This window comes from Acomys russatus, chromosome 23 (genome assembly GCF_903995435.1).
Source record: "Acomys russatus chromosome 23, mAcoRus1.1, whole genome shotgun sequence".
Taxonomy (NCBI): Eukaryota; Metazoa; Chordata; class Mammalia; order Rodentia; family Muridae; genus Acomys; species Acomys russatus.
Genome location: NC_067159.1, coordinates 7,040,479 through 7,061,376, shown reverse-complemented (window position 1 = coordinate 7,061,376; position 20,898 = coordinate 7,040,479). Strand labels below are relative to the sequence as shown.

At 38.1% G+C, this 20,898-nt stretch overlaps 1 protein-coding gene across 1 annotated transcript in view; it reads right to left on the bottom strand.

Moving 5' to 3' along the window:
• Positions 1-5,197: 5,197 nt before the first annotated feature.
• Positions 5,198-20,898, bottom strand: part of Rsbn1 (round spermatid basic protein 1) — a 39,797-nt gene continuing 24,096 nt past the window's right edge. Inside the window, exons 3-7 of the mRNA XM_051165929.1 lie at positions 13,839-13,976; positions 13,391-13,533; positions 8,096-8,263; positions 6,358-6,466; positions 5,198-5,781 (exon numbers count right to left, since the gene is read on the bottom strand). Coding sequence (XP_051021886.1) covers positions 5,326-5,781; positions 6,358-6,466; positions 8,096-8,263; positions 13,391-13,533; positions 13,839-13,976 — 1,014 coding nt within the window. The 3' untranslated portion in view covers positions 5,198-5,325. The remainder of the gene's footprint in view (positions 5,782-6,357; positions 6,467-8,095; positions 8,264-13,390; positions 13,534-13,838; positions 13,977-20,898) is intronic.

Below are 20,898 nucleotides of genomic sequence, written 5' to 3'. Positions count from 1 at the left end.
TTTAATGATTCAAAATGAAGTCCGAAGAAAGAAGAGTTGAACTCTAACGTGATTTAAATGTATGCCCCAGGGTTTCTAAGCTGTTTTCATTTTCTCTGTACGTGCATTTGTGCGCCTTAGTGGCTTGTTTCCAACGGCTATTGTCCTTTCTTGTCCTGGGCACAAAGCATTTAGTTAATGTAAGGCTAAAAATGGATAATAGCTCTCACTTGAGACTGCCTAAGAGTCAGTCTCCGTCTGCAGCTTATAGGCATTCTTATAAGCCATTAAAGCACGTCAAATGAAAGTTAACCATAATGTAAACCCACCAAAAAGTAACATCCGCAGGAATAATTTTTTAAAATTTCTTTACCCACACACATTGGCAATGGTCTCCACCTTTTTTTAAATCCCTTTAACTGTTACGGCCTAAACTAAAAGCCGTTAAAACTCAACAGCTTTTCCCTTCAGTACTGCTGAACAGTGTAACTCACTCTAAACGACCAACTAGGTAAAAGACAAACACAAAGTCACTTTGAGACCTAAATTAACACTAATAATAAAAGCATTTGACTTCATTGCTGAACACACAAAAGAGGTTTTCTGGCTTTGAGTGATACTTTCAGGAGTAGAATTAGTGGTGCACTAGCAAATAATTTTCCAGGCGCCCTGTTTAAAATTTTCAGTGTTTTATTAGGATGCTGCTGTGTAAGACAGAGCTCTGAACCCAAAACAGCATTCAGCCCGCTGCTCCCAGTAACGAACTGTGATTTCAGGAAAGTGATTCAATTTAACAAGTCTGCTTTCTCACATGTGTTGTGGAGATAATTACCTCCCTACCGCTGGCTCTGAGACTTGATGAAATACCCTGAGGGGCCTTCTGAGAACTAAGTGCTGTCAGGTCAAGCACTTCAACTAGATTCACCCAAAACCTAATGAAGAAAACCCATTTTGTTGTGTCCTATAGTCCCATCCACATCTGAAAACTAAACATCTTACTATGCCATGCACTGTTACAAATACCTACACTTCCAAAATAAAAGCTTAAGGCTGTTCTAAGTAAAATGGAAATAATTTTAAACATCAATAAAATTTCAAGCTTCACTTCAAATTTAAGCTTTCTTCAAAACTAGTTGCACCTCAATCTGGATGTATCTGACCTGTTGGGGGAGGGGGGAGGGGAAGTACAAGGTTTTCTTCAAAAGCTTAAAAATAATAGGACACAAAGGTGAGTGCATGCATGGTGTGTGTGTTGGGGGATGGGAGAGGGCCGGCTAGTACTTCACAAACAGGTTCCAGGCAATGAAAACTCTCATGTGCTATTCATTCTGTGATGAAACATCAGTAAAGGACAAATCAGACTTTGTTTATTAAAAAAATACTTTACAGGAAAAAAAAACTATGCATTCCATTGTCCTATTTTACAAAGAAATAGCTTAACACACTTAGACAACTACAAAAAAGCATTGTGTTAAAAGAATTATTATTCACACAAATTTAGATTTAAGACTATTCATTAAAAACCTTTTAAAACACTTGTTAATGTCAATAAACAAACTAAGGCCACACAAACGCAAATAGTCCGCCAGGCAAATTATACATTTCATCTATATGCAAAGACCTCTTAGATAAATAAAAGCCACAGGAAAAAAAAGTCTTAGCTGCCAATCAAAATGAAGTTTAGTCACAGAAAACACTATTACATGAAAATTTACAACATGTGATAGAAGTAGTACATAAGTATTTCTTTAGAGAGAATTGAAAAGTGCTATATTTTAAGAGACAGTTGTCTCAACTACATGCACAAGTGGATCCTAATAAATTTATGAAGATCTTTTAAAAATGGAAGGCCATAATATTTATGGATACTTGCTTTTAAAGCAACAAACTTCCAGAATGAGGATAAGTCCTTTATGCACTTAAGAAAAACACTGGTAGTGTGCATCTCCTCTACTTGCATGACCAGTAAATACAGCTACAGACTGTCTTGAAAACATGAAAGTTAGCACAAATGTGAACTTCTGGCATGTGCTACTGAAAGGATGAAACACTATTAGAAAGACACAAACTCAGCAATCCTAATTATCCTCAATAAATGCAAATAAATTTTAAAGGCAAATACAGATGAAAATATAATGGGCTAATATTAATATTCACTAGGAATATACTCTCATGGATTTGAGTCTTGTTCCTATATTGACTTTCCTTCTAGACAATATTTATACAGGGAAAAACAATAAGCAAATGTTTCTCAAGTCATTAGGTGAGATCTTTATGCCTGTTAAGACTGATACATCTTTTCCTAAAGTTAAGCAAATAATTTAATAAACTCTTTCCCCATACAAGAGCTTATAATATTAGTGAACTGACAGTTCAACTGTTTCTGAGGGGACAGGGCACTTTCCAAAAGTCTTTAAGTAAAAATAATGTACCAGTAAAACATGTAAGTACTGAATAAGCAAAGTACAATTACGCTTAAGAATCCATTTTTCAAGAGTTAAATTTTGGAAGAGGGAACCAATATAGAAGTTGTTATTATTGCTTTATGAATTTGGGTAATCTCTCAGCATCATAACCCCAACTCCTGTCCTGTCTTGATAATTACAGAATGACCTCTGGGGCAGGGGAAGACTTCTGTTCTTCTCCATGGTTACCATAAAACCATTCTATGTGCTGTTAGGAATATTTGTTTATTGGGTTTTTTCCGTAAGTATATTTTTAAAATGTCCCTCTGATCCACTAAGAACTAAAACTTACATTCTGCAAGTAATCTCAAGGGTTGGCACAACAGAAAACATACCAGAAGGGAGGATCAGCTTCAATTTCAGGTATAATGTCACTGCCATCGCTAGTTTATATGTCAGAGGATGCCAGACTGCTTCATGCCTCACTCCACCAACCAAATAGTTGAATGATTTAGAAAAGTTGCAATCCTTTGTATCGTTCAACTAGGACAGTTTTGAAAGCAGCAAGAAACTCAAAGCTTCTGCTTTTATATTCATCAGTCTTTAAAGCATGCTATCAAAATCTAATACTCACATAGGACATTCAGGGTTTCCAGTCACATTACTAGCTAAATGTTTCTTTCCATTCTATTGCAATCTAATATACAATGACTTCATTAGTACATGATTTTCAATATTTTTATATTTTTTAATATGTTTATACTGGAGGTGAGGGTAGAATGCTTTGTAAAAGGAAAATGGAGATTTGCGTTTGATTGTAGGTCTTTGCAGATCCGCTGGTTCCTGAGTGATTACACACAGTGCTGGCTGTCAGGAGACAGTCTGCTTGTTTTGTTAGTAATGACCAGCTTAGATGACAGATGGCATCTGCTGGATGGCAAGTGGGAGATGGGAAAATCGGATCTTGGAAGACAAGAAAAACAAAATAAAACTTTTTGCGTTAACATCTTTTTCTCTTCATGATTAATTTTAGAAGCAAATGTTGCCTGAGAAGAATCTTTCTTTGCACAGCCTGGTAAAGCTCTATGAAATTCTTCTGGACAGAAAAACAAAAGCAGAAATAACCCAAACCCATTCATTTTGTGATAAACCCTTCTCCACAAAGTAACAACAACAAAAAAATACCCTCAAAGGTCCTTTAAAAACTAGTTTGATAAACTAGAATTTACCCTAGAATTTATACACAGGATTTAAAAACACCCCTTTAATAATCACATTACCTTTCATACCATTCTAATTACCTTATTTACAAAGATAACTGAAAGCAACATCACTTCCAATTCATAAATGGTTTACATTGAAGTGTTTCCCTATTTATTTGTCTTCATCCTTTGTAACAGAGAATACATACATATACATATATATAAGGAGTAATACAGATTCTAACTAATCACTGTAGTATTTGCTGATGGTTACTTTTCTATCGGTTTACACAGTGACCTCTATGCTTTGCTAATATGCATTTAACTACACAACAATATTGCACAAAGTAATATTTATATAAGATTTAACCTATTTCAGAATATTTTAGAGAAGATTCATATTTGATATTTCCAAAGATGCAGCTAAGTTTCCATGGTGACAGACATAATAAAGCAGCATCTTTTTCTTTTGCCTATGTTATGCAAATATTTCAAATCTCACCATCCAGGAAAAAAAAAAATCAAATTGCACTGTAACCAGGTAGATACAAGAATCTGGTCTTAGGTGTGGGGAGTACTCTTCCTTTAGTAAACAAAGGCCTACAGAGAGTTATTAACAAAAGCAAGTGTAATGCATAGCACATGAACATTCCAAAATAAGAGAAAGACCTCACTACTTACATGAAGGAGGCCTATTTGAAAAAAGAAAAAGTAAATATCCAGACACTAAGATCCAGCCTACCTTCTAGGATGGAAGTCTAATGCCTGTTACTAGAAAATAGCAACACAGAATAACAATAAACAAACCCAGGTATTAGCCAGATAAAATTGTAAGTGTTTAAAAGTAGATGCCAAGTCACAGGAATAATTTCTTCTAAGTTTGAGCTCAAATATGGCAGCCCTCATCACTAAGACTGGCATGATTCTTTAACTTTGATATTTGTGATCAGCTTAGGAAAAGTATCCACAGGAAATGTGAGGATACTAGGAAGCAGAACAATGGATCAACATTATCTCTTTTGCTCAAAACAGCCTCCATAGTTATCATATAATGCGACACGGATAATAAATAACCAAGAACTATTCATCTTTAGAGTTTTGTTTAATTGAAATATATCCACTGGGTTTTAAATAACGGACACAAAAAGACAGCCTGGGTCAGAAAGTGCTGTGCTTCCTCTTTTGCTAACAATCAGAGAGCCACTCAGTTTTCCTTAGAAACCGTATCTTCTTTGTGTTGGAACTAAATAACTTACTTGTCCATGTACCAGATGCAGGAGCCTTTCCTACAACAATGCCATTTTACTGTGAAAACTAACAAGGTGCCATGAAGACACAAGTACTAAACCATAAATCTGCTTTCTACCACATAAAGCAAATATGGCAAGAGACAAGGAAAGATAAAATCAAGGGAAGTGAATAATTTACCAAGTAAAAACCTACTATTCCAGAGAATTCTTGTTTTGATTTGAAGAAGAGATTGAATTGTAACCTCACACCTTAAAACAGAAAGTAGCAGCAGACCCACTATTACATACTGTACTAACGGGATAAGATACAACTCTTAGCTTTGCATAATCTGTGTAAAAAAGATATGCTTGACATTTGTGGAATGTCATTTCTCTTTATAGAATTATAGGCAAGATTTCTCCAATAAAACTTAACTTAAGCCAGTTATAAAACTATAACTTCACATCAAAATTTAAAAAAGTTAAAAAATGTGTTTGAATATGTACACATCACACAGGAGTGCTTGGATGTTCCTGCAGACTGTGCTGCTGCTGGTCAGAGTCCAGTCTACTCTCCACCTTGAAAACTGGAATAGGCTGAGTCTTCAGGTCCTGTAGGTGAAGTTCTGATGGAGGTGGGAACGATGAAGAGGCAGTTGTCGAAAGCTGCACCTCTGTGCGTGTTTCCTCTGGTTCGCTTTTTATTCTCACACACTGGGAGTCAACTGCTAAACCACAATCCATGTTGGAGTTGCTCTCTGGGTTTTGAGGGGCTTCCACAGCAGGGTGGTACTGTTTAAGCCTTATATGCCAGGCTAAGCTGCATACTGCTGACACTGTTTTGAACTGATGAATGACATTTCTAGGGATGAAGTAGATATCATTGTCGCAAAGCTGAATCCTAGCATAGCGAATACCTTCTCTCCTCATTTGGTTTAGTTTTGCTTCATCCACCCACTGTACACACTAAAAAGAAAGACAAAAAAAAAAAAAAAATGCATAAGACCTTAAAATATGTAACGATACAAACAAAATACTCTAATTCACACAGGAAAACAGAATGGTAAACTGTGATAAATCAAAGTTAAGACAATTTATCTTGAGAGAACATGATAACTGTTGGGAAGCCTTTTTCTGCATATTTGCCCATCTTAGTCATAAGACTGTCAAGATGGCATATGAAGTCAGTTCATCCTTGAAAGTGCGGCTAAATATATTGACATCTTTACCACATATAAAGGCAGCATTTAATCTTCCCCTTCATATCTTCTCACACTGTACAGTTGAAGCCACAGTACAGCAAAGCAAAGAAGCTGCTTGTGGCCAGAGTAAACAGCTGGGTCCTTCTTAACCATCTCAGGTACACCCTGCATCCCAAAGACTTTGAACTTTAGCACCACCTTCGACCACACACTGAATTTAATACAAAATAAAGTTAAATTTACTGTCTGTGAATCCAATTACAAAACCCCTAATAAGATGGATCTAAATGTTGTTCCCAGTGTTTCACACAAAGGGTAACGGGAACATGAGAATTATTACCTGGGAAACTGGAGGTTCATGAAGGTCTAACTGTAGTCTCTGTACAACATCAGTGAAGTCCTCAGCATGAAAACAAATCACATCTTTGGTTATGCGAGGCTGGTCACTCCTAATATTAATAAAACAAAGTTTAAGAACTAGCATCCACAATGGAAAATGACAATTTCAGTTTTCCAGTTTCTACAATACTACTATTCTCAAATAAGTAAATAAATAAAATGCCTATCACCTAAGAACTAAGAGTGTTCTTGCTTCTTAATCAGTTTTCAAAAAATAAAAGCAAATCTAAAGTGTTTTTCAAAAACAAAAATCAGGGCTGGAGAGATGGGCTCAGCAATTAAGAGCACCAACAGCTGTTATTCCAGAGAACCTGAGTTCAATTCCCAGCACCCACATGGCAGCCCACAACTCCAGTAACTCCAGTTTCAGGGGTTCTGGCACCCTCACACATACATATAGGTGGAAAAAATACCAATGACTATAAAAAAAATAAATGATTTTTTTAAAAATCAGGTAAGTTGTTAGAAATTCAAACATAATGGGCTAAAAGAATAGTTTTAGCTAGCCTTGCAGCAACCTTCCATGCTGGTGCACCCCCACAATCTCAGTACTTGGGAAGCTGAGACCAAGAGGAGGATCTTAAGTTTGAGGTCATAGTGAGATCCTGGATCACAGGACTTTGTTTAAGTTTTATTCTAAATGGGATGCATTTGCTGTTGTCTCATTAAGGTTTGTTATAATACAACCAGGTTCCAAGTGAGTGTAAAACAGTGCCGCCACTACAGAAAACAGTACAGCAGTTCCTCAAAATAATAAAGCAGAATTGCCATACAATCTAGCAACACTATTTCTAGGTATTGAACCTAGATACCCACATGCCCATGGTAACAAAGAGCCAAAGGTAGAAGTAACCCGAACACCTATTTAGTGGACTCATCTATGCATGTGGATGAGTGCAGATGCATGTGCAGAATGAATTATTCTTAACCTAAAAAGTAAATGAAGTCTGATCCTTGCTACAACATGGGTAAACTCTGAGGGACATTACTATAATAGACACGGCTGAGTTAGAAGAAGAACTGGAGCTGCCAACATGCCTTAGTAATGCTACTTGCTCCCAAGACTGACTACCTAAGTTCAAGCCCCAAGACCCAGGTGGAAAGAACCAACTCCTACAAGTTGTCTAACCTTCACACAATTGCTGTCACACACACCTCACTCACAAAATAGTAAGTGTAATAGAAATAATTTCCTTTTGTCACTATAATTAATTTTATATTACATTTATATTTGTGTATGCCGTGTGTGGAGGTCAGAGTCCTAGGGACAGAAACAGGTGGTCAGGCCTAATAGCAAGCACCTTTAATCCACTGAGCCACAATCACTGGCCCACTAGGTTTACTGTTGTTGTTGTTGTTTTAAAGAAAAAGAGTAGGGAAAGAATGTTTCTATTTCAATGAGACACCAGAATTGGCAAGAGAACGCATAGTGATGGTTCCCATAACCTAGGGATGGGGGAAACTGAGCTGTGGGACGCCAAGTTTCATTTTGGCAAGATAAAAAGTCCTAGAGCACTGTCTCATTGAAGTGTGGCTTCACTTAAACCATTAAAACGTTTAGATGATAAACTATATTATGTGTATTTCACCACAATTTAAAAATTGGTCCCTGACCTTTTAAACGGAACCCACATTTTCTTAAACATTATCCAGCCCTGTATTTGGTCCCTTTAACTTACCATTCGCCAAACTGTACAGCCTTCAGAACACCAACAGCAGCTGTACTCTGCCAGTCAAACCCCTGACCTACATGATCAGCATGAGCTCTTGTCCTGTCTTCAAAGAGGACTTCTCGGGGTTCACTTGTCCGAGGTAGGTACTGGAGATTTTTAATTTCATTCATTGATCTATAGTTGATTTGGTTGTGAAACAAAGCAAAGTGTGAGGAAATAAACAGCAAAATTAACAGCAGTAAGGGAAAAGGGAACTACAATACTAGGCTTCATTGAGGTCTGAGATGAGGATAATGATTTTAATCATTAGCATTAAACATACTATATTAAAATGATTGATATGATTTCCTGCCTTTCCCTGTAGACTATACCTTCATTAGGCTCAAATGCAAAATCTGAATGCATAAAATTCCTCTAGACAAGGACAATACAATTCAAGGGTTAAAGCTGCATGCTTCTTTACCCTTAGCTCAGTCACCCCATTCACAACTCTCAAAACGTTCTACCTGGACTTAGATTCCAGGCAGCACACTGAGCAGACATCTGATCCCCTTCCACACTAAATGAAACCAATATGGACAGGGGAAGGGAAGGTAGGATAGAAAAAAATATATAGAAGTAGGTATGAGTAGGTCACTATTGATTGAAAAATACAGGAGTTTATTATATTGTTTTTTATGTGTTCAAACATTTCTAAATATAACAATCTCAAGGGTATAGTAAAGGAAATGAATTTAGTGAATTAGCAATACCAACAAACTTTTGCATGATGGAAAACAATCACATTGTCTTAGACTAATAAAACTGAACAGAGATAGTCAAAGGGTTGGAACTTTCAATAAGGAGTCAATAGGGGAAGGTGATGGACCTTAAAGAAGCTCAAGTCAAAGGAGGGCAGGCACAGTAATGATACGGGACAAAATTAAGTGAAGCTGAGAGTGGGAGGATAATGACTGTGATGTGTGAATGACAATGGCCGCATAGGCTCATATATTTGAATGCCTGGTCTTCAGTTGGTGAAACTGATTTGGGAAGGATTGGAAGGTATAGGCTTTTTGAAGAAGGAGTGTCACTGGGAGTTCAAAAGCCCACCATAGGCCAGTCTTTCTCTCTGGCCCTCTGCCTCCACCTTGCAGGTCAGGATGTAAGCAGCCTGTCTGCAGCCAAGTTCCCTGCCATGATAATCACAGGCTCACCGCCTGAAACTTGTAAGCAAGGCCAAGATTATTTTTGTTTCGTTTTGTTTTTTGAGACAGGGTTTCTCTGTGTAGCCTTGGCTGTCCTGGACTCACTTTGTAGACCAGGCTGGCCTTGAACTTATAGCGATCCGCCTGCCTCTGCCTCCCAAGTGCTGGGATTAAAGGTGTGCACCACCACACCCAGCTCAAGGCCAAGATTAAATGCTTTCTTTTATAAATTGCCTTGGTCATGGAAATAGAAAAGTAACTGAGACAAGGTGAAACACTGCCAGACTAAGTACCCCTTGCAGACAGAATGATGGACATTTAAACTCATGGACTAGAGAATGCCTACCACTCAGTTCTGCATTCCTCTCCATGTTCCTCACGGTCCCTGATATTTCAACAGGCATCAGATCGTTCTCTGTGTAATCTAATCTAGAAACTCAGGGTTTCCAGAGGTAGAGATGGGAGAGGAATCCTGTGAGATTACAGTAGGCTCATTCCAACTAGCAAAGCATCCAAAACTAGTTCAAAAAAAGGCATAAACCAATGCCTGCTTACAATGTGGATTCTAATTTACAGTATGAAAAAAATCTCAGGAGTCCTTTAGGAAATTTCCTACCTCATAAAAAAAGAGGAGGAGGAGGACGAGGAAAAAGAAGGAGAAAGAAGAAAAAGAAGGAAGAAGAAAGAAGAAGGAGGAGGAGAATGAAGAGTTTCTTCTATTAAATATAACAAGGTTCAACCATGGTGCCAAAAATTTGTAGAACCATTTAACAAACATAAAAGCCAATATGAGCATGAAAGCCTAGGCAAAAAGAATAGTTAATCAGAGAATGACAATGATTTGGCATTTTGAGGCTGCAGTTTAGCTACTGATTACACGGCACCCAGAGCTAATCTTCACAGACTTCCTGATATAAAGGGTAACTTAAAAAAAAAAAAAATCGCATTAGTTACACTGAGTCAAAATTCTTTATAGCCATAGCCATACTCATAAAATTTCAGCCAAAAGAGCACGCAACTTTTCACATTGACTTTACCATCAAAATAACCCAACCTACTTCTGTGAATACTCAACTCTAATGTGAAACCAGTCTACAGCCAAACTGTATATAGAATCTCCAGTAAGTCAAAGATGTATTCAAAATATGAATGGGTCGCCAAAAACAACCAAATGCCTACAGATAGCAGAGTGACAATGACCAAAATTCACAATGATAACACTTTAAATGTCTTGAAAATGTGTTTAAGTAAAGGAAATAAACCTAGGAAACAGCCACTGGTTGGTTGATGGAGAACTTTAGCTGGGAAGTCTTAGGTTTAATGAGCCTTCCATGCTGAGCAGAAAGAACACAGATTTCCAAAGGTGTTCATGATATAAACGGTATATACAAGAAAGCTTAGAGTTCATCATATAGAACAGAGAAACAGCAGTCACTAGAGGCAGAGAAGGTTAGCAGAGAGGGAATAGAGAGAGATGGAAAATGGAAACTATAAAATTAGAAAATTCTACAGGTAGATTACAAGAGTTAAGTTCATTTAGATAAAATATTCTAGAAGAGGGAGGGAAGGGTAACAGGAAGATACAAGTGAGAGGATAACTGAGATGTAATCTGAATAAATTATTTTTTTAAAAAGAATTAAAAAGTTTTACATTGAAAAAATATTCTAGAAGATTGTTCTATAGTACAGTAAAGAAAATTACTAAATTTACTTAAATGTTTCAATGTAACCAGAAGAGTAGATTTTTAACATTAAGAAATAAGACGTGTTTGAGAGAATGGAAATACTAATTACTCTGATTTGACCATTATATACCCTGTAGACATGCATCACACTGTGACACCAGACCTCATAATACATACGAGTCCATTAAAAATAAAACTAAACGATAGTATTATAGAAACTCTAAGAGCATTTCATGATGGGGGTGGGGCGCTCTAGAAAGACGGCTCTGTAAGTAAGAGTGCTTGCCATGCAAGCATGAAGACCTGAGTTCTGATCACAGCATCACACAGAAAGCCATGCAAGGCCACACTGGTGCATGTACCTAGTATTCTGAGGAGGAGAAAGGAGGATCCCTGGAGCCTGCTGGCCACTAGCCTAGCACTTCCTTCACTGAAATGCTCATGCACGGGTACACACAAACATATGTACAAATACCATACACATTCAACACACAAAGAGGAAAAAGAAAAAATTAAATAACAGCAACATGTGAGGTTATAATCAGGAAGTAACGCAGACAAGAAAGTCATTGTAGTTCCAGAAGTAAGATTTTTCTAAGCAATAAAGAAACTAGAAATATTCACAACACTGAAGAGTAAAGTATATATTCTGCCTCAAAAGGGTTAATGACATACTTTAAGGAAAGCAGAAATAAAATAAACTAAAACAAAGATGTGACACAAGAGAAAAATCTATAAATTCTTCCTTTGAGTGATAACACTAGAATCTAAACTATGAATCTGTAGCCTACCACCTGAATCTTAAGTAAATAAATCTTAAGCAAATGTGTCATTCTATCTATCCAATTTTAGAATGCACCTATTGATGAGGCATTAAAAATCTAATGATGGTTTTAAAGCAGAATAAATTACCATCAATAATGTGTAAATACATTATTGACAGAGCTGGAAGGAACAAACTAAAATAAAGGTTGTATTTAATTACTAAGAAAGTACGTGAGAAAAAGGAATACCCCTTAGCATAACATGTCTACCATATTTTTAGTCTTTTTTTCCTTTTCAAAAACTTTTATAATAGCCAAACATTCAGTTATTTTTGGAAATATAGAACAAAATGAATATAGTAGATAAGAATTCAGAATTTTAAGATCCATCACCATAATTTATAAACACTCCTGTGATCTAGTACCATACAAGAACTTTGACTAATTGCTGGGGTTTGCGTACTGTACTCACATACAGTGTCTCATCCTATATCCCAGACTAGCCTCAAATTCACTGTGCAGCTGGGTATAACCTTGAACTTCTGAACTGCAAACATCCATTCCCTTTACGCAGTACTAGAGGTGGAATCCAGGGCTTCCTACATGCGTGGAAAGCAGTCTATCACCCGAACTACATCTTCAGATCTCATAGTTTTTAACCAAGGGTTTTCATGGATCATCGTATGCATCTAAAACTACTTGATGCTTAGGTAGAAGTTAAAGTTAAGGCTAATCCATTAAACTCACTTTTGAGTCTTTGTTTGTTTGTCTGTTTTTGAGACAAGATGGCTTCAAACCCACAGAGATCCACCTACCTCTGCCTCTGGAGTTCAGTTATTAACGGTAAACGCCACCTTGCCCAGCTTTATTTTAAATTGCTAGTTCCACAGCCCAAACAGCTGTAAATTATTTTCAGTGTCATTGAATGGTATTTTTCAAAATACTAGAGTAATCTACACTTGTTTTATGTCTATGAAAGAGAAAATATCTTAGTACATGATTCATCACAGCTTTATGAAAAAGCATAGTACTTCAACACAGCAAATCATGGCTTCCTACTATGTGTCATGATAGCAGAGATAAATAAAACAGTCCCCAGCCTCAAGTAGGTCAAAATTTATTAAGAAACAAAAAAAAGTAAAGACCATCAAGGAACCATGTTGTAAGACCAGAGATAGGACTGGTTAACTTGTCCTAAGTTTCACAAAGGTGACATTTAAGGTAAGTTTGGAATCTTCGCCAAAGCCCTGCTAGACAAAGAAGTTGGCAGGAGACAGGATGGAATCCCAAATAAGAACAACAGTGCAAGAGCAAAGGGCAACAGAAGACAATGGTTTGGGGATAGAACTGAAAAGCCAGGAGAAACTGAAAGCAGACACAAAGGTACTGTGTTATTAAAGGTTTGTACAGACCAACACACTAAGGAGAATTTGGTGGTTTATCCTACAGGAACTTAGAGGATACAAGTTTAAAAATTAATTAATTTCCAGGATTCTGCTGGCCATATAACAGGTTATCTCAACTAGGGAACTGACAACTTCAACTTTTACCTAAAGGACTCTTCAAAATCTAGACAATTTCCAAGCCATGCTCATCTCTTTATCATTTTATAAACTACCTACTAAAGAGAGTGGTTTTGCTTGTTTGAGCAGAACTAATGTTTACCGTCGTCTTTTGAAGGGCGACTTTGGCATATCTGCTGTGGGGATCATCTGTTCTCCTGGCCTCACCCACATTATAGGCCCATCGTCGCTCTGAGACCTACACTGTAGCTGGAGGCTGGAAAGTGTACCCCAGGGCAAAGTCATCTAGAAACCAAAGGAATAAGTCACATTTAAAGGATTTTAGATTGTTTACAGATTATTCCCCATCCAAATTGTTTACAAGTACTAAAAGCCATTTCGCATGTGTATATGAAGAAATAAAAGCCATACTGCAGAGTAACATTAAAAAAAAAAAAACTGATGTATTCAATACCAATAGTTTCTAAATATTTTCTACACAAACTACTATATAAAATTAAATTTTAGTAGGCAAGATTAACTTAATACTCTAGTTTTAAGTATCTACTGAAATAATGACCAGAACTTTACTAGTCTAAATAAGCACTCACTTTTAGAAATGGTGATTCTTCTAACATATCAAGGAACTCTGGGAAATAATCACCAACTTCTTCGTCTACTGCTCCAACAAGACTGATCTGCCGCATAGGACCTGCTCGGTAGGTTCCACAGCAATATGTCCTGTTGACCTGAGATGAAATGAGAGACAAGGGGAGGAAGAAGGGTTCAAGTGCACTATAAAGAATGAGAACTGAGTGTTGTTTCCAGCATTAGTATTTCATTTACATGCTAAGAATTCAATGGTCAGTTCTTTGGACAAAGTTAACCATTGCAGTCACCCAAACATACTGTGTTGTCAGCCACAAAAACAAATATATAAGTCAACCTACTAGTTTGATGTCTCAAAGGAAGCCGTTAAAACTGTTAATAATTTTAATTTTGAAAACACTTTATTTTGAAAAGAAAAGACAGAATAAGCAGTAAAATTGACAGGGTAAATGGGGAAAACACCACAGCCACATTAATCTTCCATGTCCACTATATAGTCCTTAGCTTACCCTTCACTCTAAGAAAGGTAACAAGCTATCAGTCTACTCTTTAAGTTTACCTAATTCAAATATCACAATATGAACAGCCCCCAACCTACAAACAACTCAAAAATAAAGGTATCTAGGCTAATTAATGTGAAGTGAATAAAAATAAAGCACCTTTTCCTGTTTGAAAAGAAAACCTAAAGGGAAGATGGAGTGAAAGAGGCAGAAGAGTACAGCCGAGTTTACTTCATCCACACAAAGAAAAGCTCCTTGCCTTATCAGGACCTCCACATCTCATTAGGCTCACACTTTTGTGAGTATTAATAGTGTCTTCAAATAACAGTCAAAAATTAGTATTGTTAGATTTTTACTTACTGGCACAACTGCCATCAGATAAATGTGCTACAAAATAGACTAAGTGCTGTAATAACGTTTAGTCAATTTGGAAAACTATAACTAAGTTAGAATACCTAGAGAAAGGCCCTGGAACACCACAACCTTCCTGGTCTCATCCCCATACTCAAACCAAATAAAGCCTCGTCTGGCTTCCCTTTACCTGTATTTATTTCAGAGTCTCAGACCCCTTCTGTCTTTCAGTTTCTTCCGATCTAGTTTAGACCTCAAGGTCTACCCCTCACTCATATTGTATCCTAACCCTTGCACCAGCTGCCTACAAGCCCCGAGCATGAAACACTCAAACCGTCAGTTAGTTCTACCTCTGAACATTCCCAATCAGGAGCCAACAAACTACTTATCCCTTAAAACCAATTGTTAATCGAGAATCCTACCAACTTGCCACCAAATGTACCCATATACACATACCTTTTCCACATAAGAAAACTACTTCAGTAATATCTGTCCTGTATTTATCAATTCTCCTCACGCTTTATTCACTTTCATGCAATTCACACTCCCTGCAGTCTAGCTTCTGCCCACACCAATCCCCCAGGACAGATCCACAATGGCCTCCTACAGACAGTTCAGGAATATTCTCTAGTCATCTACTTCTCATCTTCCTTCCAGGCACCCTCCTCTAGCTGCAGAGCTGGCCTATTTCTCATTCAGCATATATTATCTACAGGTAGTTTAAATTATAGTACAAATGTACTATATGGACCCTGCTACCGCCTGTATCTAATTCTATACGTTAAAACTGCTCCTCAGAACCATCTGCAGGAACAGCTTCCCTCGGTCAGGCTGTAGCATCCCAATGCAGTGCCTACAATACCCAGCACACTTCTTCTAAATGCAGTGCCTACAATACCCAGCGCGCTTCTTCTAAATGCAGTGCCTACAATACCCAGCGCGCTTCTTCTAAATGCAGTGCCTACAATACCCAGCGCGCTTCTTCTAAATGCAGTGCCTACAATACCCAGCGCGCTTCTTCTAAATGCAGTGCCTACAATACCCAGCGCGCTTCTTCTAAATGCAGTGCCTACAATACCCAGCACGTTTCTTCTAAATGCAGTGTCTACAATACCCAGCACGTTTCTTCTAAATGCAGTGTCTACAATACCCAGCGCACTTCTTCTAAATGCAGTGCCTACAATACCCAGCGCGCTTCTTCTAAATGCAGTGCCTACAATACCCAGCGCGCTTCTTCTAAATGCAGTGCCTACAATACCCAGCACGTTTCTTCTAAATGCAGTGCCTACAATACCCAGCACGCTTCTTCTAAATGCAGTGCCTACAATACCCAGCACGCTTCTTCTAAATGCAGTGCCTACAATACCCAGCACGTTTCTTCTAAATGCAGTGTCTACAATACCCAGCACGCTTCTTCTAAATGCAGTGCCTACAATACCCAGCGCGCTTCTTCTAAATGCAGTGTCTACAATACCCAGCACGCTTCTTCTAAATGCAGTGCCTACAATACCCAGCACATTTCTTCTAGGCTTTCTACTCCTCAGCTTGTTTGTTTGCTAGGAAAAGGTGAGACTTCTGTATTTGCTTTACCAGGCAATGCTAATCATTTTCTCAATTCCCTAACTAGGAATTTATAAGCCTTTTCCTCATCCTTTAAATAACAAATTTTATCTCTTTAAGCAGTATCTTAATGCAAGAAATAATCATTTCTTATCTAATTGCAAAAGCCTCAAAACCACTGCCCTTACATGAGGGTTTCCCATGAGCCATCCCACAAAGTGCCTACAAATTATCTCCTAAGGAAAGAATACTTTACCATTCAACTTATTTTTTCTAAATGCTTCAAGTAGGTCCACTAAGCTCAAAATCCTCATGGCTGATCAAGTTTCTTCTGATCTATTATTCCAAAAGAGTTGTGTGATATGCCACATTTGAATACACAATCTAATCTTTGTTGGCTTCCAATTTTCCCATGTTATTATTGCTGACCATTATAATTTTGAGTTATCCCTCTAGGTAACTAAATAGGTCAATGAGAAGACAGATCTAAATAAGACTTCCATGCAAAGAGATCTGGTGTATGAAATTCCAGAGATCAGATAAATTGGATTTGAAGTTATAACTAGATTAGAATAACAGTAACAATAGAAGTTTGGGATTATAACTCAGAAATAAGAGCACTTGAATGGTATATGTGAGGCCCTGAGGTCAACAACAACCAAGTAAAGACACTCCAACCTGCTTGCCCAGACAGTTCCTACACATCCTCCGTCAGGGTCTTATCCAGGTGAGTGTGCCTGCTCCTCCTCTCAGCACACCCTCAGCAAGTCCAGAGATCTAGGTCACAGGTGCAATACTGCAGCCTAGTCTGGCCACCCCTACTTGCTGGGCCCTCAGGCCGCCAGGCTCTAGTCAGGACACACAGCACTCACACAACCGCCAATGACAGGAAAACTTAAGAATAGAATGACACTGTGGTGCTCAGCTCCAATTTATGCATCCGCAACACAACTCCTACACTTAAGGCTTAGAGATCACAGCAGAAGAGGAGATGGAAAGAACAGGAAGTCTGCAGTGATGATGTGCCTCCTAGAAGTGTCAGAGAAACTACACCTATAAAATAGTGCCAACATGGCTACGTAAGACCTGAACAGGACAACACCAACAGGCAGAGTAAGATGGAAGGGGGAAATCTAATGGGGCCGAAACCCAAGATGAGAGGATGACAGGCAACAAGGAATGCTGAGAGCAGGAGAGAATAGTCTTTCCCAGGGAAGAGCCCTGCCCGGCCCCCCAATTGGTTATCCAATACCAAATGGTCAAACCTGAAATATACATACACATATACACACATATATAACAGTAAGATAAATTAAGCAGGTTAAATATATATATATATGTATGTATGTATGTATGTATGTATGTATGGAAAGAGAAGAGGGAAATGATATATTTTAATTGCAAAATTTTTAAATGAAAATGTTCATATCTCATATTATTTAAGGTTTAAGATAATTACAAAGTAAAAGTAGATATTAAAAATTAGAGTCTAGAGAGATGAATCAGTGATTAAGAGTTCTAGCTGCTCTTCCAGAGGACCCATATTCTGATGCCTAGCACCCACACAGCAGGTTACAACTCTTTATAACTCTCTGTAATGGGGATGCAACACCTATTCCTGGCCTCTGCAGGCAACAGGCACACACATGGTGCACAAACATACATGAAGGTGAAGCCACTGCTATTATGTAGAAGGTCCAACTCTACAGTTTGTATCACTTAAAAAATATAGAGAAAAGGGTCCAAAAATTAAAGGAAGAAATGAAGATTTGAGAAAAGACAAGTAAATAAGCATCACGGAGCTGGGTTGTAACGTGTAGTCCCAGCTGGAAAAACAGCTAAGACAGAAGGACCACACAGAGAAAGTGGGGGTGGGGAGAGAAAACAGTTAAGCCACAGAGAAAAGACAACTACAATAACTTAAGAATAACAGTTTTGCTGGTCACAGCAATGCACACTTGTAATCACAGCACTCAGGAGGTAGAGGCGACCCCACCTGGGTCGCTGTGAGTTCGAGGCCTGCCTGGTCTGTTAAAGAACTGGTTAAAGAAGTCAACAAATGAAAGAAACATAAGCTGTTAATTTAGACCAGACATTGGCAAACTCCAGCCCACAGACCACATCTAGGAAAACACCCTGCCCATTCACATCTACTCACTTCAAATAGAGGTAGATACTATGCAGGCTTTTATATTAAAAGTTTACACATACACATACACACACACACACACACACACACACACACACTTCAGTTTTTAAAAAGGCAATATGGTCCTAAATACTATGCAGTCCTCGTAGAAAAAAAGTTTGCGAGTTGGGCATGGTAGTGCACACTTCTAGTCCCAGCACTGAAGTAGGTGAACCTCTGAGTTCAAGGCCAGCCTAGTCTACAGAGTGAGTTCCAGGACAGCCAGGGCTACACAGGGGTGTGGTGGGGGGTAGGGGGAGTCTCGAAAGAAAACAAACAAACAAAAAAAAGAATAGAAAAAGTTTACCTACCCCAACTTAAAGCACTCACAAGAGAAATGAGGCAAAAAGTTTAAATAAAAACTATCATTCACTGAAGGGTGTCTGTAATACACCATGCCTCACATAAATACTTGCTGTTATATATGCTAAGAGTAGAAACGCAGTAATCAACCATTATACTCTGCCAAACAGAGAAAAGAGAGGAAGAGCTATTGATCAACATTTGTTACTTACGTTAAAATTTCTAATAAATGTAAATTTTTACTTTTGTTACTTATACAAGTCAGACAGTGAATAGCATTTATAAGCACAGTCAACATGTACCAACTAAGTGAATCTGATGCCAAACAAGTAAACCACTAATTATTCCTAAGTATTCTGTCTTTCTTCTTTTTAGTGAGCATTTCCTGGGCATATGGCCAGTGAGCTAGGCTTCCTGGCAGCTAAGTATACCCTGTGATTAAGTTATAGCCAATAGGACAGCAAGTTAGAAATGTAATTTTATAAGGAACCAGCTTGCCTTTTACTTCCTCTTTCTTTGCTAGCAGAACGCTGAGTGCTATAAAGCTAGGCGCATCCAAGCATATAATAAGGAAGGGATGGCCAAACTGAAAGTCAGAAGAAACTAGGAGCCTGGCTAAAGTGAGGCGGTGTGCCTAAACTCTGGACTGTCATAGAAAGAAATGTCCTTTCTAGCCACCATATCTGTGTTCTCTTTGTTATGGTCATTTTGGTTACACAGATGATCTGGCATATTATAGCCTGACCTGGACTTAAGAAAGAAAAAACAAAAACCTAGGAGAGAGAAAGAAAGACAGAAAGAAAGAAAATAATTTACAACTACACTATACCCAAAGGGAGTAATTATGGTGACTGGAGACTTGCAAACCAGACAAGTGAGAAAAAGTACAGTTAAGAGTCTTATTTTAAATATTGACAAAAGATTAAGAGAACACAGTAGTCTTCAAGTACTCTGAGGCCTAGTTGTCCCCCAGAGTGCTGAAAAGCTCAGCCTCAGTGTGGTGATGCTGAGATATGGTAGGACTTAGTGGGAGATAATTAGGACACTGGGGTTGACACATACGACATAGAACGTTCTGAAAAGACTGCTAAAAGTGAGCTGATACCTCTTCTGAATCCCTCTGCCAGATGGCCACTGGATCATACTCACCCAGAATGGAGCCAAATGTATGCCAGTGACATGCCTTGAGTCCCTAGAATTCTGAACTAAAAATAAACCTTCTCTCTTTATAATGTAACTGGCCTTTGCTAGTTTGTGGCAGCAACAGAAAGTAGACTAAGAATTTTAGCACAAGGGAGTAGATTTATTTTTTTTAAGGGAGTAGATTTATATAACCTCAAAGAATAAGACTTATAAAAAGCCCAAATCATTTGTTTACTATAAATTTATATTATATGCCAGGGACTCAATACAGATACAGCAAGCCAAACCTACTCATAACTCCTTAAAGCTTATAGTCTAGTGGGGCAAAACAAACATTTAATTGTAAACTGTGGAGGTCTTCAGAATAGAAAACGGGACACTATGTATAGAGTATTAAAAAATCCCAATCCAGAGTAAAAAAATGTCCCTTAAAGTAACACTAAGCTAAAATCTGAGGACAAGTTTAAAGACAAAAATCTATTAGGAACTACTAGCACTCAGGAGGCAAAGGCAAGGAAATCTCTTGAGTTTGAGGCCAGCCTGGTCTACAGAGTGTGTTCCAGGATAGCCACAGACAAATCCTGTCTCAAAAAAAAAAAAAAGTAACCCATTAGGTCTAAAGGAGATCCCAAATTTGCCCCTGTCTTTGTTTTAGAGTTGGGGTCTAACTGTATGTCCAGGCTGACCTCAAACTCTAGAGCTCAAAAGATCTTACCTCAGCTTTCCACATAGCGAGAACTATAGTGTATGTCTTCACAACAAGGCATAGTTGCCCTGTCAGTTTTTAAGGCAGGGTCTCATGTAACCCAAGACGGATGGAACTCGGATATGTAGCAGAAGATCACCTTGAAGTCTGGTCCTCCTGCCTCCGCCTCCCTAGTGCTGGGAGTACAGGTGTATGCCACCATATCTGGGTTTAAATTGTGCTGGGGATGCAACCCAGGGCTTTGTGCATGCTGGGCAAGCTTTCTGCCACAAGCGTTACATCCTCAAACTCCCATATTTGCCTTTTGTTTT